Source organism: Hirundo rustica, chromosome 27 (assembly GCF_015227805.2).
Source record: "Hirundo rustica isolate bHirRus1 chromosome 27, bHirRus1.pri.v3, whole genome shotgun sequence".
NCBI classification, from domain to species: Eukaryota; Metazoa; Chordata; class Aves; order Passeriformes; family Hirundinidae; genus Hirundo; species Hirundo rustica.
In genome coordinates, this window is record NC_053476.1 from 4,565,936 (window position 1) to 4,592,369 (window position 26,434).

The 26,434-nt window shown below is 52.0% G+C and overlaps 1 protein-coding gene across 4 annotated transcripts in view; it reads left to right on the forward strand.

Moving 5' to 3' along the window:
* Positions 1-4,380: 4,380 nt before the first annotated feature.
* The window catches only part of KANSL1 (KAT8 regulatory NSL complex subunit 1), a 75,335-nt gene continuing 53,281 nt past the window's right edge, over positions 4,381-26,434 (forward strand). For 3 of the 4 annotated variants that reach the window (XM_040087145.2, XM_040087147.2, XM_040087148.2), the window contains exons 1-2: positions 4,381-4,620; positions 21,781-23,167. In XM_040087145.2, the coding sequence (XP_039943079.1) occupies positions 21,864-23,167 (1,304 nt within the window). In that variant the 5' untranslated portion in view covers positions 4,381-4,620; positions 21,781-21,863. Of the gene's footprint in view, positions 4,621-11,871; positions 11,970-21,780; positions 23,168-26,434 lie in introns of those variants that run through there. The other variant, XM_040087146.2, reaches the window with a different exon arrangement.

The window sequence follows — 26,434 nt, forward strand, 5'->3', positions numbered from 1 at the left end:
CTGGTCAAGAGCCACATGGACACCTTTGTCCTTTGAAAAATCATCCCCAAGTTCTGGGCTAAAATAGAACTCTGTGGTTCGGTCGGGTTTTTTTTAAAGCAGAAGGATAGGCAGTAAAATAGGCTTCAATTCCCCTCACAGGGTGGAAAAAACCCTCTAAAATCGGAGGAATTAAAAGAGGTTAAATGAGTTTTGTGCCTCTGCCTTGCACTTTGAGCAGCAGGGCCTGAAGGCTGATGGATTGACTGGTGATCCTGGGCTGGATCGAGGATCTCACAGGGATTCCCTGGGGTGATTCCCCCTTCCCCAGGGCTCAGCTTTCCCTGGAACTGCTCCTGCACCCGGGGCAGAGCTCCCAGGCCCTGCTCCTGAGCTTCCTGTGTGTCCCCTGCTGTGGTTTTCCAGCACATCCCTCACTGCAGGAGTCTGAGCAGCACCTCCTGCTAACGTCTGCAGGCAGCACTGGTGGAATGCCACTAATTACCCTGTTAATTGGCTTCCTTTTGCTTCCCAGCATATTTTCCAAACAAGAAGCAGGAGGAAGCAGGTGCTATTTGCTTTTCCATAACGAATGTTCATGTGAGGACCAGAGATGCAGGAATTGTGGGGGAGCTTTTTTTCCTTTCTCTTCGTTCCCTGAAAAGTGCAGTAAAACTTTCAAACCCCTTGGAGAAAGCTCCTAATTCAGCTGAGGTGTTCAAAGGATGTTTGTGCTGTTTGGAAGATTTAGTATGTAAAAACATTCCTGGCTTTCTATGTTCATCCTACCTTAAAGGTATTTTCTTTTTCCCCAAGAATCCAGGGTCCCATTTAGCCCATGCTGCTATATTACGTTCTAAGGAAAAACACAAAATTAGTATTGAAGGAGTAAAAATTGGCTCTTTGAGGAGGGACAGAGAGGAAGAGGCTGAGCACGGAGGCACTGGCAGGCAGGTGAAGCAAGCGTTCACTGAAGAGAATTAGGTAACTGTCATTTTCTTACAACAAAATTATGGAAGAATGCAGAGTGTGGGTGTGGTGTTACTATTTGCATTGAAACAATGTAATGTCTTTTTTTTTTTTTTGGCGGGGGGGGGGCTTTTCTTGGTTTTGTTTTTGTTTTTTTTTTTTTAATTTCAAAAACTGTACAGACCTAGGGGGGAAAAGTCTTTTCTGTTAATATATTTGCAATTCATGAAAGGATGTGGAAAATCCAAATAAATTACTTTTAAAAGCAGGCTTATAGCCCCAGGTGCTTTGGGTCAGGGGTGGGGTTTGTCCTTCAGTGACAGAGGTTGGGAAGGGTCTAAGGGCACCTTGGGGTGCACGGGGCTCTTTTCTGTCCTGTGCTATCCTGGCCTCCACCTGTCACCTGTAAATCTACCACGCCTCTCCGAGTGGGCTGCGAGGTCCTGGCTGGAATTTTGGGTGAGGTGGAAGGTGTGACACAGGTGTGACACTGGGTGTAAGGACCTGGAGCAAATCCTGACAGGGCCATGGAGCCGCTCAGGGGCCAGGCTGGGAATGTTCCCCTGGAGAAGGGAGGACTCCAGGGAAAGCTGGAGAGGGACTGGGGACAAGGGAAGGAGGGACAGGACACAGGGATGGATGGGATATTGGGCAGGAATTGTTCCTGGTGGGGCCCTGGCTCGGGTTGCCCAGAGAAGTTGTTGCTGCTCATCCTCACTTTCCACCCCGCAGCGACAGGAGAGTCAAGAAGCTCTTGGCTATGGAGCAGGTTAGTTTTATTTTCATTTTTTCCTGCCTTCTATAACAGGTCCCCACCCTGTGGCTGCAGTTGTTTTGCTGAGTGGAGAATTTATTTATTTATTACAGTCTCATACTTCCAGAGCTGGAGGAAAAGCTTTCCAGGAAAGCTCATGGCTGTGCAGGAATTCCTCCTGCTGCGTGTAGTCAACTTGGACTGAACCTTTTACCACCCATTCTTGCCCAGCCTAATCCAGCAATTTTTGAGAGCTGATTTTGGCTGTACAAGCAGCACGGAGATGAACCCCTTCCCCATTGCTTCCCCCTGTTTTCTCCCATGCTTCTGTTAATTCCTGTGCCTCGTTTCAACCTCTCCATGTGGGCTGGGGCTGGCTGCTGGAGCTGGGCCTGGGCTTTGCTGGGGGCAGGCTGAGCTTTAGGTGCCTCCAGAGAAAGGCAAAGCGGTGCTGAAGTTGGATTTATCCACTGAAATTCCAGGGCTGAATCATAGGACACTGGGAGATGTTTAGGAACACCTACATCTTACTGAGCTCTGCACTTGTTCTGTTGTTCACTGCTGAGTTTGTTGCTGCAACATCTTATTTTCTGTCCCTCTGTCCGAGTCTGTGAGTGAGAGCTGATCCACGACCAGGAATTGCTTTTTATTTTTAATGGAGCAGAACTGGGATTTTTTCTAAGGCAGGGATCCTAGTGCTTTTAAACTTTGTCACCTGCAGAATAAGGTCATAGTCTGGATTTTCCTGGCTAACCAGGAAAAACAACCTGGCTTTGTTTCACCTTCCTTGGGGAAGGGGAGCAGGGACAGTGAACGCAGCTGCTCTGTGGGATCAGGATGGCCACCTCTAGCAGTGTATTTGGAGAAACATCCTTCCAGTCCTGAAAGGGGCTTAGAAAAAAGGAGGGAGAGTAACTTTTTAGAGGTAGCAAGAGGGGGAACCACTTTAACCTGAGAGAGTTTTAGATTAGATGTTAGGAGGAAATTCTTTACTCAGAGTTTGGCAAGGTCCTGGCACAGGGTGCCCAGAGAAGCTGTGGCTGCCCCTGGGTCCCTGGAATTGTCCAAGGCCAGGTTGGACAGGGCTGGGAGCAGCCTGGGACAGTGGAACAGGATGGGCTTTGAGGCCTCTTCCCAAAGGGAAACACCAACTCTCATTGCCCAGGACCAGCAGAGAGAAGTGAAGGAGCTCCCCTGCTTTTTGGCCTGTGGGACATAGAGTTGAGCGTTTTATTTTAATTAAACCTGTCCTGGGGCTGGGATAACAATACAAGGACAATTTTAAAAAGCAGATGAAGAGCTCCATGGCTGTGCCCCACATCAGCGTTCAGGAGAAGCCATTGGAGGAGTTTCCCGTGTCGAGAAGAAGAAGACGATGGCAGTGGGATGGATGACCCTGAGGCCGAGGGAGCTGCTGCTGGCTCCTGTGCCCTGGAACCTTGGGGACCACGGCTGGGGGCACACGGGGCAGCAGTGCCGCAGCCGCGGTGTCCCCGGTGGGGCAGGGCTCTGCTCTCACCCGTGGGACACCGGCCCGGTGCGACCCGTGCGACAGCGACCCGCGGCAGCCACGGGACACAGGCCCAGGGCCACGCAGGAGCCGCGGGCCCTGCCTCACCTGTGGGACACGGGCCCGGAGCCACCCGTGGGACAGGGCCCGGTGTCCCCGGCGGGACCGCAGCCCCCGTCACCCGCGCCGGGGCTCGCTGTCCCGGCGGCACCTCCCGCTCCCCCGGCCGCTCCCTCCTCGCTGCGGGACCCGCGCCCCGCACGGGGCACGAGTGGCCTAGGGCCCGCGGGACTCCCCGTGCGCCCCCCGGCTCCCGCCCCGGTGCCACCTGCGGGACACCGGCGCCCCGCGTCCCCCTCCTCGGCCCGTCCCCCACCCCGTACCCGGGGCCGCCCCCGCCGCCCCCCGCCCGCCTCTCCCGCGGCCCGGCCGGACCCGCGGCTGCCCCGGGGGGCGGCGGCGAGCCCGGGACCCCCGGTTGGGAGCGGAGCCGGGGGCGGGGTGGGGGGGTCCCGGGCGGGGGCGGGTGCGGGGGGGGGGGGCGCGGGGGGCGCGGGGCAGGGGCCGAGCGGCGGCACCGCATCAATCACCGCCCGCCCCGCCCCTCGCGCCTGATTGACGCGGCCTCAGCCAATGGGACGCGCCCATGCCCCGCGCGCAGCCAATGGGCGCGGGGGAGGGCGGAAGGTCCCCGCTTGAAGGCGGCGGAGCGGCGCAGGTAGGAGAGGGCGCGGCGCGGGCGGGGGGCGCCGGGGGGGCCGCGCACGGCCCGGGGGTCGCCGCCCCCGCGGGCAGCCCCGGCCCCGCCGTCCCGCAACTTGGCCGCGGGGCCCGGGCCCGCGGAGGGGCTGGAGGAGGGGGGGGGTGGGGGGCGGCGGGCGGTTCCTCCCGCCCGGGAGTTGGGGGTCGAGGGCAGGGTCGCGGTGGGCGCCGGGCCCGGGGCGCCGGGGGAGCTCCGCCCCGCCGCGCTGCCCCGGGGGGCCGGGCCCGGCCGGCTCCGTGTGGAGCGGGGACCCCCCCCCCCCCGCCCGCCCCGCGCCTCCATTTTAGCCCGGGGAGGCGAGGCCGGGCCCGGGGGGCTTCGAGAAGGATCGGGGGGTTGGGGACAGCCCCCGGCCCCCCCTGCGCCCCCCGGGCCGCGCTGCGAGCGCTGCCGGGCCCGGCCCCGCCGCCCGGCCCGGGGCGGGATGGAGCTAACGGTGGGAGGGGGCGGCAGGGCCCCCTTGTGACAGCCCTTTCTCTCCCCAGCACCTGGATTTTCCTAACCTCTTCGAGTAAATAAATAAGAAACTTCCATCCCGGCCGGCGTCGGCGGAGGCCGGCAGGATTCCGGAGGCCGTCCCCGTGCCGCCGGCTGCCCACCTGGAGCGCAGGTGTGAGGATGGGCCTGGCCAAGATGCCCAGCAAGGTACGTCCCGCCTGCCCCGCTGCCCTGGGCGCTCGGGGCTCTCCGGTGCCGGCAGGGTCGGGGGTGCTCTGGTGCTTTGGCAGGTGCTGCGTTGGTTCCTGACCGTGCAGGATGAGGCTGGAGCCCTGCACGTAGTTTCTTGGCTGATGCAGAACTTTAAAATGGAGGTTTAGCATTATGGCTGGAAGCGTGGATTCGTCCTGTGTGTGTGTACGGGGTGTTTCTCTCTCCGGAGCCGTTCCTGTAGTGAAGAGATTGGAGAGTGGAGGCTCCTTTTGGGAGTGTGTGTGTGTATTTACAGGTGTTACCTGTCCTTGTGTGCAGCAGCATCGAGACATCAAGGCATGACTTGCCCAGAAAAAGAACTTCTTTTTTTTCCCTTTCTTTATTGTGTTCATCTTTAAACCCCAGGTTTGCACTAAGGTCCTTTTAATTTGCTGATTCCGTCTGGTTTATATGCGTATTTACAGCATCAGAAGAGTTTTGTGTACACCTGTCAGAGGGGTCTTGGCTTTGTCCTGTGAAAACTGAAGGTCTAAAGCCGGAGTTCCCTGCTCACATTTCTGTCCCTCTGGTTTCCCCATGTGTGAGGCAGCCGTGGGGAGTGGAGTCTGGTGAGGGTTTGTTAGTGCTTCTTTAGAAAAGTGACCTCTTGCCTTGCTGATGTTATTACACATTTAAAAATGTGTCCAAAACACTCAGGTGTAGGAATTTAGTTCCGTGCAGCTGAATAAAACCTGAAGAGAAGTGCTAAAGGGAAGGATATTTCCCTCATTTCATAAATCTACAAGCCAAAGCAGCCTGACTTTAGGCCAGTTATTGAGGCTGAATTTAGACAAATTCTCTCGTAATGGGAAAACCAAAAATCTTATCTCAATCCGTTCACACTGACCTTGCACAAATCTGCTGTGGTATCTGATCTCCAGTTGGCCAACACAGCAGCAAAGCTCTTGGTCTTTGTACACAGAATAACAGCGAGTTGTTTTGTGGGCTTTAAAAATGGAATTAAATCTCCCTGTTGTGCATTTTGGAAGTTATCACAAAATACTTTGGAAATCCGTGTTGTTACAAGTCCTGCTCACCCTGGTGGGAATTAGGAGATAACTTCTCTGCAGACCCGTCTTTATTTCCAAAGCGCCCCGTGCTGATGTGTTGGGCTTTGATGTGTGCCTGTGTGGAGCCTCTCACCCACGTGGGCACTGGGATGTTGTCAGCCCTGTGAGCATCCCATTTATTCAAATTCCAGCTCCTTAGTCTGGAAAACTGGAGGAGAAAACCCAGAAAGATTTAAGAGAGCTGCAGCCCCTGTGGGATGGGGAGATGGTGCTGCTTTGGGATCGTGGCTGGGGAGGCTGCGGGAGGTGCCCCAGATTCAAGAGGGTTTGGCAGGGTTTTCCTGATGGAGCAGGGAAGGAACTGCTGGATCCTTTCTGCCTCCCATGAGGCGGCAGGAGCTGAGGGGAAGGAGCAGTGCCTGTGTGTGCTGCTGCTGCTGCATCCCTGGGCAGCCCTGCTGAGAGACGTTCGGGGAGGATCTTGCTGGACCTTGTTTTTTCGGAGTGTGTTGAGCGTGTCACAAGCTGAATTGCTTTACAGCTCTGCTAGGACCTGTCTGAGGGCTGTTCTCACCGGTATCCCCCACTTGTGCTCCAGCTCCTAGCACCCAGTATTGCCACAACGTTTTATTTATAGAAGAGACCAGCTCAGTTATAGCCCTTAAATTTTATGAAGCTCCTCAGAGGGGCAGGAGGTTTGTGGGAGCAGAGGAGCAGGAAGCCCTGCCTGGTCCTTCCCAGCTGTGCTGCTCCGGCTCCAGCTGTGCTGTGGTCACAGAACGGGGACTCGCTGCCTCCTCTTGCCCGGTGCCATTTCCCTGTGCTTGCCTGAGCTCCCATCCTCCCGTGCTGGACTTGTCATAGGAAGCATTGTTAATAAGAGCAGGTAGAGACAGGACTTTTTCACCTCTGAATTCTGATTTCTGGCTGTGTTGCCCAGGGTGTGCAGGCAGGTGGATTTGTCTGGGACTGAGGAATTTGTGTGAAGCACTGACACTCTGGGCTCAGACCTGCAGTCTGGGTTATTTCTGGAACAGAGGGTCTCAGAACACAGCCCTTATCACAAGAGGGTGGTTCAGCATAACCACAGGAGTAATTCATCTAATATCCTGGTTATCAGCTATGATTCAGTCTGGTTAAGATGCTGCTCCAGTTTGGGATTAAACTGAATTATGAGTAGCTGCCAATGGCATGGTAATTTTTTCCTCCAAGCCTGGAAATCCAAACAGCAATAGAATTGTTCCAAGTGCCCTACAGCAGAAATAGAAACTAATTCTTGTAGTGGATCTGAGTAAAGTCACGTGGAAAAGAGGGCTGTGACATGAATCAGCAAACAGGGACTTTTAAAACTGGTGTTAGTATTGCTTGTGGCAGAGGGACAGGAGGCTGGATTTGGGAGTCCTGGGTTCACTGTTGATTCACACAGGGAGTGTAAGGTGCAGGATTTGGTGCAGATTGAACCTATGAAGACTTTCTGTGAGACTTAGCCATGGCTTGGGGATAAAGGAAAGAGGACCAAGACTTTCCAAGGGGAAGAGGGAGAAAGGGTTGAGTTGTGCAGCGGGTGTAAACCCATTTTCCCTCTCAGCTCCGTGCTGGTATCCAGCTGTCAATCCCCAGCTGGAGTAACAGCTTAGGAATGCAGGGTGGTTTATTGTGAGTACCCAGCCAGATGTGGCTCTTTGGGAAGAGCTTCTCTGTGCTCCCCAAGCTGGTACAAGTAGAAGCTCCTACCGGGACTCTGTGGAGCTTTTTCTGTCCGATGTGCTTTGGCCTGATGCAACAGCGAGGGAGGATTTGAGGACTTGGCACAATGGGACCAACGCCTTTGGCGGGGGCTCTAACACACTGGGGTGAAGTTTGTTACCTTCGTTAAACAGTCCAACATTCCTCAGGCTCACATCGCTGTGGAAGCCACAGAAATACACTTCACAGTCGAAACCTTAATGGATTCAAAGTATCTTAGTGTGTCACAGTGACAGAGCCCCTGGACTTGGCAGTATTTTAAACAATTTCCCCCCTCACCTGGGTATCCTTGAGTGACCTGGGTGGCTTTGAGAGGTGCCTGTGGTCTGTGGAGCAGATACTCCAGCATGAAAAGAAGCAACAAGGGCTTGGAATGACAGGAAAAAGGAAAGGCTTTAAACTAACAGAGAGTAGGTTTAGATTGGGTATTAGGAAGAAATTCCTCCCTGTGAGGGTGGGCAGTCCCTGGCACAGGGTGCCCAGAGCAGCTGGGGCTGCCCCTGGATCCCTGCAAGTGTCCAAGGCCAGGCTGGATGGGGCTTGGAGCAGCCTGGGATGGTGGAAGGTGTCCCTGCCCATGGATGGTCTCTCGAAGGTTCCTCCCAACCCAAACCATTCTGGGATTCCACCACGTTATCTTTGGAATTCTGAATGTCTGTATCAAGTGGCTCCATCTGAATCATTGAGGGGGTTTTCAGGCAAGCAGTTGAACTTAGATTGATCACTTGGCTCTCTGTGAGCAGCACATTCATTTCCTGTCCTTACCAAGCAAACTAAAACTCCACTGATCCAGAATTCCCCAAGGAAGATCCAGGTTTGTAGCTCACCTTAGGATACAGCACGGAGGGGTTACTGAGCTTTACCAGCCTCTCTGCTGTTTGCCTTCATGTGCTTCTACTTGCTGTTTTTTAAGGACTTTGTCCTTTTTCTTTCCTGTTTAGTGAATATTTCCAGAATAGCTGCCTGGCACGTGCTGTGCCAGTCCCAGCTAAGGAGAGCCTTCCTTGCCATGGTTCTGGTGAAGAAGATTAACAGGCAACAATTACTGCAAAGATCTCTTGTTGCTACAGCTTATCTATATTTAGCTTTAAACCAGAAATGTTTTGAACCATCTGAAGTTTCTGGGGCCACTCACAGTTGAGTTCACTGCTTTTTGTTAGGGTGAAGTTGCAAATGAAGATGCAAAAGTTGTGGTTGTATCTGTAGGGACTCTCTCATCATTGTGTTGTTTAGTGGCCATCCACCTTTCCCACGTTCAGGATGTTTCCCAAAGTGAAATAGCATGGGTTTGGCTCAAAAGCCATAAATAATAACACTTAAGGGCTATTTTATGTACAGCTATCCATATACTTATTGTATAGAGACTGTTAAATTTCTGAGGCCAGTCCAATCAGAGCAAATAATGAGAATTAATACATGGAAAGATGAGGTAACAATTAGGTGTGAGTAGCTGGGTACACAGCCCTCACCAGATACTGTGGTTTGAGTGTTCTGGATGCTTTGCAGAAGAGGGAAATTCAAAGGATGATGCTGTTAAAAATGTGGCTTCACTGGGGAGAGCCGCTCTGGTTCGTGTGGAGCATCTCCAGATCAGGAACATCCTGTGTGAGGGACAGGTAGGTGGCTGCTCCAGGAGTGGCCAGCTGTGGCACAGTTTTGAGTGGGAAACTCAGACTGGCAGGGCCAGGGAAGGTGCCAGAGGCCAGGCTGTGTTATTTTAGACTGCACAGCAATTTTTGCTACATCATCTCCAGATCAGGCTGGACGATGGAAGCTGCAGCTGCAGCTGTGTCTGTGCTGCAGGAAGATCCAGACCCGCACTGGAATGTCAGGCTGGAATCTGGGCTCTTGGTCTGTGCCTCAGCAGAAAATCCTGCACCAAAGAATGAACAAAAGATCAGAAACTTTATTGCACAGGAATTTCTTTTAACTTCCTCCAGAACAGATTGTCCTCGCTCTTCTGTTCCAGTATAAAACCACATTTCTTGCTACTTCTGCTTTTCAGCTGAGCTCTCATTCAAGACACATTAAAAAACCAGTGAGGTTTGCATGCCATCATAGGGTCCTGTGTCCTGGGTTCCTAAAATTCTCTCCAAGTGAGGTGAGGACATCCGGAGAGAGTGTGCAGCTGCTGAGTTCCTCAGCAATTGTCTTTCAGAAACGGTATTTTTGTTACCCTTAAGAATAGATTGTGTTCAGTGTGTGACCCCGTTTGGTGCTGGATGTGGGGCTGCTGATAACACACTGCCCTGCTGTCCTCCTTGGCACTGTTTCATCACTGACCTAAAGCCCTGTTCCAGGTCTCTACACTCATTTTTTTTAAGGTACTGCATGAGAGTGCTGAGCCTGGGGGCGTGTGGGGATGAGGAACGGCCGTCACGGAGGGGACAGCTGAGACTGCAAGCACAGGAGTGGAGCTGGTTGTCTGCAGCTCCCTGCTAGGGCATAAAACCCAGCATTAATCTCACTGCTGTCCTTAGCTGAGTATTTTTCTTGGAAAAACACTTAGGTGTAAGCTGTGTTCTGAGCATTTGTGTGGTCAGCAGAGACCTCTGGGGTGGCTCTGGCTGCAAGCCCAGGTGGTCGCACACACCCTTAGAAAAATGATGAAATGTGAATTCCCTGGCCCGAAAAACCCGGCTGTGATGACAGTGCCGTGGTGGGATTTGTTAAGCAATATATTGGATTTTAAAGAGCAACAGTAGTGTCTCGAGTCTGTATCTCCAAATGCTTTTTGGAGGAAGGGAGCACTGCTCAGGCACGTGGTGGGATTCCTGTGCAGGGCCAGGAGTTGGACTCTGATCCTTGGGGCTCCCTCCCAGCTCCGGGCGTTCTGCAATTGCTTGTGTGGTATCGAAACACCTTGTGTGGTGCTGGGATTTGAACCACGAGGAGGAAATAAACTTCTCTGTGTGTGCTGCATAATCCAGGCCAGGATTGTCCACACTGGAAAGAGGATTCCTCCTTACCTAATTCTGCAGTCGAGCAGGACAGGATTTGTTTTTCCTTAAGTGCAGCTCCCCGGGGCAGGGTCTCCTCTGTGACAGTGACCACAGCTGGCACTGCTGTAGCTCTTTTTTGCAGGCAAATGATGATCTAAAGCACTTTTTTCTTGGCAGAGCTGCATTCCTGCTGTAGAGGCAGCAGAGCAGTGTTCTGGCTGAGGGAGATCCAGCCCCAAAGCCGCTGCCAGAGCAGGGAAGAGCCTTTGCCTGGCAGGAATTTCCAGTGGGTTTGTGGCACCCCGAGAGTGCCGGGGGTGTGGGCTCTGTCCGTGCTTGGGGACAGTCAGTGTCACCCGCCTGCAAAGTGGCTTTTGAAGGTCAAAGAGGTGAAATGGTTTCTGCAGTCCCAAAGGAATTCTTTCTTGCTCTTGGAGTGTCCCGTGTGACGGAGGGGAAGGAGCCGGGGGGCCGTGGGAGGACCCCTCTATGCCAGGCTGTGTCCCCAAACCCTGTCTGGAGCCGGGGAGAGCCCCGGAGCCCGGCTGGGGAGCCTTCGGGCAGATTTCCTGGGAATGAAGCCGGGAACCGTGGCAGGAGCAAGGCGAGACCAGCCAGCATTGGGGCTGCGGGTGGACGCGGGAGAGCGTGACGTGCAGTTTTGCGGGGAAACACTTCAACGGCGAAAGTCGGGGTTTTTTTCTGTTTTTCCCGGGAGCGGGCTTGCTGTGGCAGAGCGGGCGGTGCCGTGCATTTTGGGCGAGAAACGGTTAAAACGGTGTTAAACCAGCGGCGTTCCCGCAGCGCCGCGTCCTGCGTGTCCCCGGGCGCGGGCGGACTCCAACTCCCGGCGTGCCCCGCGCGCCGCCGCGGGCTCCCCCTGGCGGTGCCCGGCGGGGAGCGCAGCCTCCCGCAACGGCGGGGCCGCGGCGGGCGGACAAAAGGCGGCGGGTCCGCCCCTCCCTCCCCTTCCCCTCCCTCCCTCCCTCCCTCCCTCTCCGGCGGCGGCGGCGGTGCCGGTGCCCGCCCCTTCCCCTCCCCTCCCGCACTGCAGCTCCTCCGCGCGGCCGCGGCGGGCGCTCGGCGGGGCCCCCCGGCTGCGGGCGGGCGCGGGCTGCGCTGCTCGGCGCGGCCGCCGGGGGCGCTGCGGCGGCGCCCCCCGCCCCCCCCCCCCCCTCCGCCTCCTCCCCGTCCTCCTCCTCCTTCCCCCCGGTGCATTCTCCGGCTGACGGGAGGGGGAGGGCAGGGAAGGAGCCCGGCCGCCATTTTCGAGCCGCGCCGCCGCCGCGCTCGCCCGGAGCAGGGGGGGACCGGGCGCGCCGACGAGAAGCGCCGCAGCGCCCGCTCCGCCCCAGCGCTCCGACCCGGGGGCGGGGGGGCCCCGCTCCCCCCCTCCCCCCCCCCACCCACCCCCAGCACTGCGGCCGCCGAGGGAGACGGGCGAGCCCATCCCCCGTTCCGCCGGGGCGGGCGGGGGGGGCGCCGGGGGTGGCGGCGCCGCGGCTGCCGCCCCTCGTCCCGGGGGGGCCCGCTCGGTTTGTTTGCGAACTGCGCCCGTTTCGCCGCGGCCGAGCCCGCCCGGACCGCGCTCGCCGCTCGTCACGTGGTAGGTGCCGCTCGCCCCGCGCCCGCCGCCCCGCGCCCGCCGCGCCTCCCCCGCCGCCCCTTTGTTAGAGCCGCCGCGCCCCGCCGGGCCCCCGCCGCCGCCGCGCCCCAACTTCTCCGAGCCCCCCCTTCCCTGCCCTTCCCCTCCCCGGTGCGGCGGAAAGTGCGGGGGTCGCGGCAGGAGAGCCGCCCCGCACCCCCCCGTCCCCGCTCCCCGCCCGCCGCCCCCGGTGCTGCGTCTCCCCGGGGCGGGAGCGGGGAGCGCCGCGGGCGGGGGGGCGGCGGCGCCGCTTTAAATTGAAATTCCGTGCCCGGGGGTCCCGCAGGGTCGGGTCGGGGCCTCTCACGTGGCCGCTGCCCCCGGGGAGGGGTAGGGACGGGAGGAAGGGGGGGGGGGGGCACTGTTCCCTAACCTGGGGGGAAAGGGTTGGGGGGGGCTGGGGTGGGGTGGTGGTGGGGGGGGGGCACACGCGAAGTTTTAAAAGTAAACAGAAAAAAAAAAAAAAATTAAATTGCATAACCTCAAAGCTTGCAAAACGCGTGGAGGTAGCAGGTCCCGCGGCCCCAAATCCGCCTGGAAAACAGGAGCGGAGCGGTGCCGGTAATCCCGGTGGGCTGTCACCGGCGGGAGCCGTGTCACCGGGCCCTCTCCCTGCTCCCGGGCTGCACAATAGCGTCATTTTCCAGGTGCCTTCGAGCTCCCAAAACCGTTCCCCTGTATCTACTTTCCAACCGGGCATTTTGTATTTTATTTGTTTCGAACCCGGCCCTGCCGATCCAGGATTATTTCCCCCAAAACAAGCTGGAAGAGTCTGGCTCTCCTGAAATGCTTTCCGTGATCCCTACGTGTGTGTGTGTGTGTGTGTTTACTTCCAGCACGGGATTAGCATCTTCCAGTGCTTGGTTACGGAGAAATTTCCATCATTTGGGATATAAATGGGGGTCAAGTAGGAGGAAAAATAAAGCAGCTAAATATATTGGGAACTAAACTTATTTTCTCCCCAAAAATCAGACCCACCTTCCAAACCGAGGTGTCATCTCTCCTCTCCTTAAATTTGTGTCCAGGTGGAGCAGAAGGCAGGCACTCCATAGATTATATTCCCTGTTATGTAAAATGCACTTGAATGACAAACTGTAGTTTTCCATGAAACCGGTCAGGATATGGGAGGAACTGCAGGGTTTTTTGGTTGTTTTTTTTTTTTTTTTATTTGTTTTGACTGACCATTATATTTTGAACTGGTTTCGTGCCACGGCCGTGTTGGTGGTTACATCATGTCATGTGTTGTGTACGGGGTGCTTTGTGCCTCTAAAAATAAGGTGAGGAGGAAGCGCCTTTTCTCGGGGTGGGAAAGTCGGGAAGGACTCCGCTGTGGGTCGGTCCCGCTCTACGGGGGATAAAACATTCTGGAGGTGGTTGAGGTGTGGCAGCGTGTGCCACTGAACCTCTGCCGGGCCTGGCAGTCCCGGGATCTGTTTGTGTGCAGGCGTTTTCTCTTTAAAACCATATTTGTCCTTTTTATAGCCTTTGTTTTCATGGAGGAACCTCTGATGCTCTTCCCCGCTTTAGCGTATCCTCTTGCATTTCCCATTCTGGCACGGGAACAGCGACGCTCTTCAAGCTGATTATATATATAATTTTTTTTTTTTTTTTCTTTAATTGAGAAGTCAGCGGCGTTTTAAACCGGCGGAGGGGGCGATGGAGCAGAGAGGGGCCGGGGGCAGCGGAGGGGAGCCCGGGCTGGTGCTGCCTCGGAGCTCGGTTCGCAGCAGAGCCTGGCTTTTGCCTTTTGGCGCGACAGGGATGGGGGGTTTTTTGTTTTGTTTTTTTGTTTTTTCTCCTGTAGCCACACTGCCAAGGTAGCACAGCTGTGCAGGGTTTAATGGATTGATATGCTGCAGGAGCAGTTAATTGTGGAACTTGGTTGTGGTACTGTTATAGCTGATTTGTAATGATTTAGCAATGAGGAATGACTTGTGTTCTCTCGTCAGAGGTGATAAAGCAGCAGATGACCAGGCAGATGTGGCTGTGGGTTTCTCTTACGCCTTTTTTCCCCCCTCTTTTGCCTTTTATTTTTTTTTTTTTTTTTAAATGCTGTATTTCAGTCCCATTTGCTCTCGGAGATCATCCGGTAACCGGAGAGCTGGTGAGAGTCTGACATCATGCAAGGCAGGGGTGAAAACTGAGCAGTTCTGTGACCAAAGTCACTTCCTTTTTGCCCTGTTTATAACTTGTGTTTTGGTGAAGGCCACTGCCATTATCTAATGAACGCCCGGAACAAAGACTGTCTCTGGAGTTCCAGCACTCCACCCTTCCCTGCTCAGGCTCCACTTGCTGCCTGTCCCTAGAAACCTCAGAAGGCTTTTCCCGGGAGGATGAGACTCAGTGGACAGCAAGGTAAAGATAAGGCCTGAGGATTCTTAGGCCCGACCCCTAATCAAAGGGCAAGCAGCAGATATTTTCATTTATGGGCCTTCTCCCCATCCCCTTCCATAGATTTTTCCTCTTCTGGAAAATGACCTTCTTCTGGGACTGTTTTTTGAGAGTAGGTGAGCGCTTGATGTTGCATTTTTCTGTTTGTTTGTTTGATTTTTTTTTTTTTTTTTTTAAACTGGACTATGAGAGAAACAGGTGGGTCAACTTAGGCCTAACTTGGAGTTTAATTCCTTAAAGGGTCTCAGGTGGATCACATGGTGGTGAGACCAAATAATGAATAAGTTGCGCACACCTGCCTCTCTTCTCAGTGTTTATCCTTCCATTAGAAAGAGCTCTGAGCAGCAGTTGCAGTGGCAGGTGATCTGAGAAGCAGCGTTTCCGCTGCTGCATTTTATAAATACCATGTCCCTGCTCATGACTTCCAGGAATACAATGTCTATCTGGAATGAAAAGCACCAAAGACTCGGTTTGAAAATCCTTCCCTGTAAACAGGAGTTTGGCTGCGCGTTTGAGGATGCAGTTTTCTGTGACAAATCGTTTAAATTGGAATAAAAGCTTTCTGTTCTTTCTCAGCTGGGCCAGGAGTTGTCATACCCAAATCAGCAAGAGTCTGGGTGATGCAGGACTTGAGTAAACATAATTCCATTAAAGCCTGCGCGTGTCCTCGTCTGCCTGAGTTCAGAGCTGTGTTTTTGGAAGAGGAGGGTTTGGAGAAGGCCTAGTTCAGGTTTTTTAAAGGAAATTAGAAAACCAGTCTGGGTCTCTCTCTCCTGCCACGAGGTGCAGCCAGCAGGTGACTGCCAGAGTTTGGAGAGTGAGACAAATGGAGAAATGGGAGATCTTAATGGCTGGGAGGACTTAATTCTGGAGAGCAGAGTTTTGACAGTGCAGTATCTGAATTTAGTTATGAAACTGTGCTGTTTATCTGATAAAATGAGGGAGAAAGGTAACAAAATCAAATCTCAGGAGGGGAAACGGGGTTAGCTGTCAGCCTGAGCAGGCTTCATCCTCATCTGTGCCTGAGTTAATCTCTTGCTGCAAACTTATTTTTTTTCAGATTTACTGGAAAGAAAAGTTTAATTGAAATATATATTTCTGTATTGGGAGCTGCTTCAGGTCTCAGAGGCCTTAGCAGAAGGTGGACCTTAAAGATTTCTCATTTTCAGCTCTGAAACGTTGGGAAACATCTCTCTGAAATCTTTATAACTTCCTGTCAAGGTCTGCAGCGACAGAGGATGTGATGGGGAGGTTACTGTGAGGTTGCTTTGCACTAAACGAGGAAGAGCAAGCCCAGCTCAGGGTGTAATTATTGCCCGTGATGTGTGAGCGAACATTACCTTGGATTACGCGAGTGTCTCTGCCCGGGGGTTCTCATGGTGGTGTTTCTGGTCGCTGCCGTGGTGGTCGTGGTGGGCTGTGCCCTCTCCGATCCCAGGAGCAGGAGGAGCTGGGATGTGCAGTTGGCTGAGCGCTGGTGTCCTGAGCAGCCGACCCCTGAACTCCAGGCAGAATAAAGGCTTTAAACTTGGCTGCCAGATTTGGGCAGGGATCTGGTGATTTGGGACACTGAGCTCTGCTCCTCTCTGGGCTCTTATTTCTTCTTGAGGACGTGGCCAGTTACCCCAGGGCACTCCAAAGGAGTTTTGGTGACAGTCTATGCTTTGTTCTAAAATACTAAATATAAAACATGAAGTATTAAGGTGGTGCCACTTTATGGAGTGGGGGGGCAGTGTTAAGAGTTTTTGGAACAGTTATATGCTTTTGAGCAAAGGTGGGTATGACTGTACCTAGTGAATGAAAATGTGTCTTTAAAATTAAAAGGCAATTCTGTTTTTTGTTTAACTTGCTCCCTGAGTCCTGAGTTCAGTTTTTCATATTTCCTGGGCAACTTGCCCAGATTATGCAAAAGAAAAACAAAATCTTTCTGATACTGCATGGGGAGACCCGGATTTCACAATTGAAGCTTTTTAAAATTTTATTTTATTTTTTATTTTGTGTCTCTGACAGGCTGCTGCTTTCTGCAGCTATCCCATTATTATTTTTGAACCACATTTCTTGTGATTTGATTCTCAACGGCAACTTTGTTCTGAAGAGTAGCTTAACAGCAATGGGGATTTTTATCTCCCAACACTTAACTTTCCAGGTGAAGGCATTCTTGCTTTTAATTATTCCCTTTTCCAGATTTTTTTGACAGAGATGACAGCTGGTCTTGCCTTTTGGCTTCTGTTTTGCTTTGTGACATCATATTGATGAAATCTCCTTTACCTCAGATGATGCAATTGGTTTGGTTTATTTATATCCAGTGAGAATTCACAGGTGTAAAAGAATTATTCTTGCAGAAGGAGATCTCAGAGTTGACCAGACCCTGCCACTCATGTGGACAAGGAAGTGGAAACAGCAGCTTTTAGTTTAACCTCGAGGGCTTCTCTTTGGAAACAAATAAAAGTGGAGCTCAGCAATATTTCTGGGATGTCCTTACTATTAAAAGTCTTATTTTTCCGTGGGAGAAATTTTTCCCTATGTGCAAGTCTGTAGTGTTAATAGCTGTGGAATGTACTCACGTGTGTATTGTAGAAATCTGTGGTTCTTGTGTATGTTCTTAACCTTTTTTTAAATTAATATTCAAAAAAAAGAGCCCGTTTCCCAAATGTGGGTCATTGCAAGCACGCAGTCTGCACGTGATAACTGGCTTATCAATAAGGTGATCGTCCTGTACTTGCCTGTCACGTTTCCTTAATTAAAGCTTTGAGAGTTGCTTCTCATGTAAATCCCTTTCTAAATTGGTAAACGCCTGTCTTACAACTACAGAATGTTGAGAGGTGATAGCAGAAGGCACACAGAGAATCTGTTACGCACAACAGTCATAACTTTGGTAGTTGGACATTGTGGTTGTGGAAAATATTTGTAGGGCTCAGGGAGTTGTTGTGTGTTGTTACCTGCTGAGGTTAGCACAGATGATCTGTTTTACTTGCAAAATGAAGTGTAGAGGGATTTTATTTTAGCAACTTTGGGGGTTTTTTTTGTGTGTGCTTTGTTTTGCTTTTTTGACTGAAACATATTTGTAACCACACAGGTTCAGAAGTTGGCTGCACTGTTGATTTCTAGTGGGGGAGGAGAGGGGAAGTGGGAATTGGTAAAATGCTCACTTCCTTCAGGGTAACTTTGCTTTTATTGCTTCTGACAGCACCTTTGTGTACGTCAGGAGATAAATGACTGTTGGGGAGGACAGAGCTCGGGGTGAAGGGGTTTCAGGGTGCAGTAGTGCAGGAATTTGGGATATTGTCAGGGATTTAAACCATAATCCAGGAACATAAATACGAGGTAGATGTGTGTGTGTGGCCAGGAGGTGCAGGGAGGGATGGAGGGCACAGGTGATGGAGCCAGGTGGGTGCCACGGTGGGATTGATGTCTGGGAGGAGAGCATGGACAGCCCTTCCAGAGGCAGACTGGAGTGAGTTCAGGCAGGTGCCTCCTGTGTCCGGTGCTCGGAGCTCACTGGAAGCACAGTGCCTGGTTTCTCACCAAGAAATTCTTTCCGCAAAGAATTCAGAGAGCCAAAACTTCCTGTGTTTGTTTTGGGCTTATTTTCTGAGGTACTGCACAAAATCCTGTGCTTGGAAACCCAGTTCTCGTCTCAGTGTGTGATTGTAAGGTTGGGTTTTAGAAGCAGAGGGTGTTGAATAAGTCAGCACGCCAGGGGATTGTTTTCAGGGGTGTCATGACCCCGGACTACTGCGGGGTGTAATGTGACTGGGTGTGTTCCTGCTGCCCCTCTGACTTCCCATCGCTGCCTCGGCCGTATTCCCGCTCCTCCCTCTGCTCAGTGTTTAAGAATTAGGGTTGTTGGGTAGTGGAGTTGGGGCTGGAGCCCCCTGAGGAGCTCCCGTGCGCTCCTGGGGACTGAGGGAGGATGGGTGAGTTAGGTTACCCTGGTTTTACCTGCTTGCTGCAGCCTTTCATCTTGGCTCTGTTAATTACTGCTAAGTGCTCTGGCAGTGCTCTACTTCTAAAGGGAAAATGAAAAACGTTCATTCAGTGTTAGCCTAAGACACGGCGTAAACACCACGTTGGCCTTCAGAGGCAGCTCCTCTTGGATCTTCCCAAGCCAGGTCCAGTTCAGGGGTTGCAGCACGGCTGCTGAAGGCTGGGCTGGAGTTGAGCTGCGGTGGTGGAGCTGGAGCAGTGTCCAGAGCTCTGGCACTTCTCTACCAGCGGGGCTTTGTGCCAGAGCAGGAACCTCTTGTGCCCACGTGTGTCACCTTGAGTGCTGGGAATTAAAGACCTTTGGCAGGGAAATAGTGAGAAAAGGGACCTGTGGGTGCTCACATGGATCTGCTAATACTGTTGGGTGACAGCAGCTTCAGTAGAACTCGCCAGCACAGTTTGGGTTCCAGGGGCAGGCAACAGATCGGGAATAATTCTTGGAATTACTGTAAGACTTACCAGAATGCTCTAAAAGTTCTTAGGACTGTGTGAATGACCTTCCCTTCCCATTCTGTGACCTTTCCTTTTCTTTGTTCTCCTTCCTCAGAGATGCTTTAACACCTTCTCCTTCCCTGTTAGGAATAAATTCCTGATGAGTGTAATACAGCTTTAATAACAACCAGCGCTTATAAACAGAAGGAGGGAACATACTTAAAAATGTTCCTTAATGTCTTTTCCGGGGCTTGCTCATAAAAGTCGCGATCTAATTCAATGTTAGAGAAGCCAGTGCTGTCCGGCACACACACAGAGTTTATAAGAACTTAAATAAAATACAAAAAATAGACCAAATAACTTTTGGAGGTCATCTTTAGGCTACTAGAACAAAGCCTTATTCTTAGGGGAGGCTTTCCAGGCTTCCAAAGTATTCTAAATGCTGTCCACTCAACGATCAGTGGAGCCAAGGAGGTTTGCAGTAGCTTAGCAGGAGGATTTGCTGTTTTCAAGTGGGTTTGCTAACCCGGAGGAAAAGGCAGTGTCAAAGTTTTGCTTCCGTTTCCCACTTCTGTTAATTTAAGTTGATGACCTACAAATTAGAACTCTCTTCAGCCTGCAACTCCTGCAAACTCCTGGCTGGCTGCAGTTGCAGACACGTTCATGAAGAGTCATTTAGCACCGAGGGGAGGGGTTTTGCTCTTTTTGCAGCTGGGTGTTTCCAGAGCCACTGTCGATGTCTCGTGGTAACTGTGGTGGAGAGCCCTGAGCCTGAGTTTCCTCTGGAAGGGAAACCCACGTGTTTCTGCAGAACTGGGAACCTGTCAGGGGCTGTCATTCCCAGGGTGTGCGTCTCTAGTGAAGGTCTTGGAAGGAGGCTGGAGTGGAGGAAGTCTTTATTCTGACAGTCTTCCTCCCTCCTCTCCCAAGGGTGTCGTAGCTACAAGTGGAAAGTTCCCTGCAAGTTTTTTTTTTTCCTTTTTTCCCCTGAATAGGCATGTTCAGTTTTTATTTATGGATGCAAATGGTGACTAAAAGCCATTTTCAGTGAGTGTGGCCTAAACTTTTAGACATGCAGATCCTTTTTTAGTAAGGATAAAGTGTAGTCGATTACAGAATACCGTAGGTTCTGTGAGCGGGGGGCTTGGGAAGCCTGAACACACCTCCAGCATCTTGATATTTCTGCTGCAACAGCTTTTTTTAAGTCTGTTCCTCTGGAGAGTGTATTATTCCTTCCTTGTCTCCTCCTTGTGTGTCACCTAACTGGATTTTGTGCAGAGTGGGTTAGAAAGACTGATAGCAGGGTGCTGTAGCTGGGTGGGGACAGCCCTCGGGATCAATCCAGGCTGGAGGATGGAGAGATGGAGAGAAGGGCTGGTGGGTGAGAGGCTGGACATGAGCAATGCCAGGAGCCCCCCATCCCCTGGGCTGGTCCCCCAGGGTGGGCAGCAGGGGAGTGGGGGTGGAACTGGATGGAGCTTCAGGGTGACTTTCAACCAAAATCATCTTGGGATTCTAGGGCTGCTGGGGGGTTTGTATTTTGGACCTGGTGAGAGCTGGGCAGTTGACCAATGTATGTACTCAGTAGAAACCACACAGGGCAAATAATTTCAAGCCTTCCCTCCATGGGAATGTGAGTTTGTTTCTCTAACTCGTGTCTGACTTCTCACAAAAATTCAGGTTCTAGTACTTTGATTTTCATCCTTGATGTCTTTCTGGTCCCTGTTATGGAGAAGCACCTGGATCTGATGTTGGGAGCAGCTGGATGAGCCCAGAAACAAAACTGGCTGTGAAATTTTCTTTGTTAAACATATTAAAACTTTAGGCAGTCCTTGCTTTTCCTGAAAAGTGGTGCATTAATTTGATCATTGGGGTGTGTTAATAAACAGCTACAACAAGCTTATGCAAACTTATGTGAAATTAGGGGATTGGCATATCAGGCAAGAGATCAGGGCAACTTTATTATAAAGCTGACATTGAAATAATTTATGAAGATGCCAAATAACTTCAGTAGTAAAAGGAAAATCAGGTAACTGTTTCACTGGCAGTACAGCCAATGCTATGGATTATTTGAATACAATTTAAAAAAGGCATTTAAAAACACTGACAGTTTTAGTGGTAGGGAAAGTGAGTGAATGACCAGGGACTTGAAGGTGGATGGGAAGAGGCTGCAGTGTAGAGAAACGAAGAGTCTTTAGTTATTTCTCCTAATTTGTTTGATTTAGTTGAGTTAAACCCAGGCTTGGTCTGACAGTCAGTGTAGAACTGCTCTCTGTGTGTGTGGGTTAATCTTTATCCATGCTCTTGAAAGAGAAATGGGAATTGCTAACACTGGAAATCACCTGGCTCATTCGGAAATGTACTTCTGGGAAAGTAGGTTTCATATACACAAGGGAAGTGACTTTCTTGAAATCCAAGTTTCAGGGAAGCGCTGAGGTTTCTTCAGCCACTGGGAGTTTAAGCATATGGAGATTTGTTCCCCTCAAGCCCTCTCTGTCTTACATGTTATAGTCAAATTTGTCATTTTTAAGACCCCTGAGCTGGCAGTAGAAGCACTGAGAACGATTTCATAGGTGTAGCTCAGGGATTTTAATGATGAAGTTGGTGAGCTGCTGGCATTGAAGAATAGGAGCGTCCAGGGTCGGAGCTTCCACGGAGGCCTGGAAGGCTTCTGGTGTGCTCGTGGATAGACTGAAAGATGGGAGCAGCAGTATGTCAGGCATTAACTCTGGGAGATGCTGGGGTTCTGGAGGACCGGGTTGCGTGTTCCTGTTGTGTTCCCAGCTGCCTGGTGCCCTCCTGGCTCTGCTGAGCGCGGCCGGGGCTCCCAGGGGGAGCGGGGCTGCGCTCGGCGTGCTGAAGCGCGAGCGCCGCATCCGCGCCCCGCCGCCGTGGTGCAGAGCGTTTGATTTATCCCCTCCCAGCGCAGTGCCTGACCGTGTCTTTTGCCTTCCCCGTGCAGGCTGCCCTCGGGAGCGGCAGTGGGAGGCAGTGGAGCTGGCCTCGGCAGCGGGAGAGGCTGGACTTCCCGTGTCTCTGTGCTGAATGGCTGCGATGGCGCCCGCTCTCACTGACGCAGCAGCCGAAGCTCACCACATCCGATTCAAGCTGGCTCCCCCGTCCTCCACCTTGTCGCCTGGCAGTGCCGAGAGCAACGGCAACGCCGGCAACATCCTCCTGGCTGCCAACGGCACCAAAAGGAAAGCCATTGCTCCGGAGGATCCCAGTCTAGATTTCCGAAACAACCCTACCAAGGAAGAGCTGGGCAAGCTGCAGCCGCTAGTGGCCTCTTATCTCTGCTCGGATGTAACATCTGTCTCTTCAAAAGAGCCTCTGAAGCTGCAAGGAGTCTTCAACAAGCAGACAGTCCTTAAATCTCACTCTCTCTTATCTCAGTCCTTTTTGAAAACAAGTGATCTGTTGGGAAGGCAACCGGTGTTGGAATTCACTTTGGAGAATCTAAAAACAATGAGTACTAATAGCCAGCCACCTCTCCCGCAAGCGCCTGTGAACGGCTTGGCCAAGAAATTGGCCAAAAGTACTAATTCAGACCATGAGAACTCTAATTCTCTGAATGGCGGGAAGTGCGCTCCTCCTTCTGCTGCCCTCCAGACTGTTGACTATAACACGGGAGGTTCTGAATTGGGGGACCTGAAGACCGGGTTGACCAATTGCACTCTTCCACACAGAAGCCTTGATGCGGAGCACGCAACTCCCTTTAGCAATAATAGCACTGCAAATAAATCTTCCCTTAATTCCGCCGAGCAGCAGTGGGGGCTCGAGGGCGGCAGCGGGGAGACGCGGGCGCCCGGCGTCGCCACTCGCTCCGACTTGGGGAGCGGCAAGCTGGAGGAGCAGAAACCTTCTCCGCTGCCCGGTCACCACAGCGCCCTGGACTCGGAGATGAGGACGAGGGCCCTGCTGCGGCGTCAGGCGGACATCGAGAGCCGAGCCCGGCGGCTGCAGAAGCGCTTGCAGGTGGTGCAGGCGAAGCAGGTGGAGAGACACATCCAGCAGCAGTTGGGCGGCTTCTTGGAGAAAACGCTGAGCAAGCTTCCAGCTTTGGACCCCCTGAGGCATCGGAGCCAGCTGATGCTGACCAGAAAAGCAGAAGCAGCCTTGAGGAAAGCTGCCAGCGAGACAGTTACTTCAGAAGGCCTCAGCAACTTCCTGAAGAGTGATTCAATATCAGAGGAACTGGAGAGATTCACGGCCAGTGGCATGGCCAACTTGAGATGCAGCGAGCAGGCCTTTGACTCGGATGTCACTGACAGCAGCTCGGGGGGAGAGTCGGACGTTGAGGAGGAGGAACTGACCAAAGCAGACCCAGAACAGCCCCACGTACCGCTGTAAGTAGCGCTCTCTTGTTTCTTTTTGGTGGTGGGGAGCAAGGTGGAAGATGGAAATACGGTTTTTGTAGGAACCTTGAATTTCGGATGGTCTTAGGTCAAAGAATTGTTAAAACTACTGTGGTGTGATTTGCAGCACATGCAGCACTGAAGATAAGTTTCCTCATGCTTTCTGGAAATAGTCTTTGGTGTTTGTGGAGCAGCAAGTAGTGGAAATAATGGCTGGCCGGAGTGGTGTGAGCTGCAGATACAAACCTGGAATGCCATTAGCAGTTCTCTCCAAGATGCTTTGGTCCTGTCTCCTGAAAAGAATTGTGTGTTGTTTTACAATGGGAATATATGCTGTAAAGCTGTTGTGTAAAGTCTGAGTCTGTGTAGCTGACAGCATATTTATGATTGGGGAATTATTTTATTTGTTAAATGAACTGCCCGGAACAAAACACTCTGAAAGGATTTGGTTCAAGTGGCAGCGGAAGTGTGAAGCGAGTGTTTTCTCATCTTGAGTCTGGGAAATTATTGCTGGGAATTTTCTTCTTGTCTGTGATGTGCATTAAGTGATGACAACAGCTTCATAATTACGTTGTTAACTGGATGCTGTTTGCATAAGTATTAGGTGTCAGTTTGTGTGTGGAGGAGGAAGATCCTTCCCAAGGCAAAAGGTCTTGAGACATGTCAGGAAAGGAGGGAATATTTTGTTCCAAACGCAGAATTTTGCCTGGGAGTGCATACCACAGTTATTTTGCGAAAATCTCTTAAAAGGCCATATTCTGTCTAGTCTGTGTGAAATCTTGCTTGCATCAGTAGATGATCTCTTCCACCCTGGTGGACCTATTGAACCTCAGTCTGTGAAGCATCGCTACGGTCAACAAAAAGGTCCCTGCATGGGCACAGGGGTCCTGGCTGGAATGCCAATGGCCTTCCCATCCAGAAATAGTCACCAGGGCTTCTGCATTCCAGTGCTGTCCTGGGATTGTTCAGATCCCTCTGGAGAAATACCAGAATGGATTTGGATACCTGTTGGAGTGTGTTGGTGACTGGTCGAGGGCTGTGTGACACAGATTTTACTGAGCTGGGTGCATGTGGACAGTGGGCACTTGAGCATCCTCCGAGAACAAGCTCACGTGGATGAGTGCAGACAACCAGATGTTACAGCTTTTGACTCTCAAATTCCAGCTGAATGTCACATTATGTTTTGGGATGGTGGCGCAGGATGAATTTCTGCATGTGAAGTCTTAAATGTGGCTTGAGTTTGGGTTTCTCCCAGGGCAAAGATCATGTCATCTCTCCTGGGTGGACATAAAGAGGTTCTTGTGCTGTTAGAAACAAGAGTTTACTAACTTTATTCCTGTTTCAGAAACATCCACGAACTTACTGTTGGGATTAGTAGTAGAATCGTATTTCTAAGTCCTGTAGTAGTTATTGGAGGAGACATTTGATTAAAAATCCGTCCAAAATAATACTAAATTTCCCATATTGTGCGTTTCATGGCTTCACGTGTTGTCTAGCAAAGTGAAATTTCTTTGCCACTCCTTAATCCCAAGAGGAAGTGCAGCATTCAGAGACACGGTGCGTGAAATTCTTTGCTGACTTTTCCGCCCTTCGCGTTAGTCATGCCTTCACGTTCTGAGTACTCTTTAAAAAGCCAAAGATTCGAAAGCTAATAAAAAGACTGATCCCTCTATTGTCTCTGGGTTCTGAAGCTGATGTTGTATGCACACTGGCATCTAGGCCAGGCCCACCAAACCTCGTTTAAAGTTAGTGCCTGTGGGTATTCGGTAATGAGCCGTCCCAGCATTGGCCGTCCTGTTGGATGGGTGCTGTGACATCAGCCCCGAGCTCTGGCACTGCTGAGGCTCGGTGCGTGTTGCTGCTCGTTAGTGGAACTCCTCAAGTCAACCTTAAGAGCTGGTGCAAGCTTCTGAGCACTTCTAAATACCATTCTTTTCCAGCAGTGCAAAGAGGCAGGAAGGAAAGAGATGATTTTTCCACTGGGAAGCTGCCTTGGGCCAGCTGATGGTACAGAGCCGTTGTTGTACATTAGTGTGAGTGCAGAGGCTGCTCAAGGAGGGCTGGATTTGTTTTTTTTTCTTTCTGAATTTTCTTCTTAGAAGGAAGATGTGAACTCTGAGTATTTTAATTTTGATAGCAAGACGGAATATCTGTGTAATGGAGACATTCCAAACCCACCTGGACGTGTTGCTCTGTAACCTGCTTTAGGAGACCCTGCCTTGGCAGGGGCTTGGACTGGATGATCTCCAGAGGTCCCTTCCATCCCCAGCAATTCAGTGATTGTGTACATTTCTTATTGCTCAGTCACCATCCTTTGGTTCTGCATTGTTTCTGGCTGCCCCTGCCTTCCCTGTTTGCTCCTAGACCTCTGGTGGGAGTTGTGCCACAGGCAGGGTCTCGGAGCTTGCTGGCCGTGAGTGGCCGTGTCACTGACCACCTCTGAGATTCAAGTAAGAGCACCCAAGAGACAAAGATGTGTTTACATCATGCTTAGATAAGAGCTGACCTTTGAGTTTTTCTGGTGTGGTGGCATTCCAGAATCAGTATCTGGTCAAGGACAGACTTTGAAGCATTTGTGCTGTTCTGAGCTGCCTGATGTCAGCTTTGGAGCACCGTTTCCCCGAGAAATTCTTCATTCCAGTAGCGTGAGGGATGTATCAGAACTTGGTGTAGGTCCTTCTGAAGCGCTCCCAGACCTGCTACCCAGGAAGGTGCTGTCATTCAGGTGCATAACCAGGCCATCATGTAATGCATAAACAAAGCAGGGAGGGATTCGTTACACCTTTGGGAAGCCCTGCCAGCCATGGGCTTGGTTTAACGAGGTGCTCCTGGTTCTCAGGCTGCTCCTGGGGCGGGCAGGTGTGTGCAGGCAGGGTTGGGTTGTGCTGAGTCCTTTGCTTTGTGTGCATCAAGGACCACTGTGTTGGGTTGTGTCTGCTCCCAGGTTAACAGTGGGATCCTCTAAAGGTGTGAGCATCAGGAGAGAGCAGCTTTGCCTTTGCTAGCAGGTGAGGAAGGCAGGTAGGAGTCTCCCCTGTGGAGAATCCAAACTTCCTTGGCTGGGTGTGACTGGAGGCAGCAGCTCCTGAGAAACCTGTGTGACTGTGGAAGGGCCCAGCTGCCCTTTGGGAGTGGGCAGGTCCTGGCACAGGGAGCCCAGAGCAGCTGGGGCTGCCCCTGGATCCCTGCAAGTGTCCAAGGACAGGTTGGACAGGGCTGGGAGCAGCCTGGGATGCTGGAAGGTGTCCCTGCCATGGC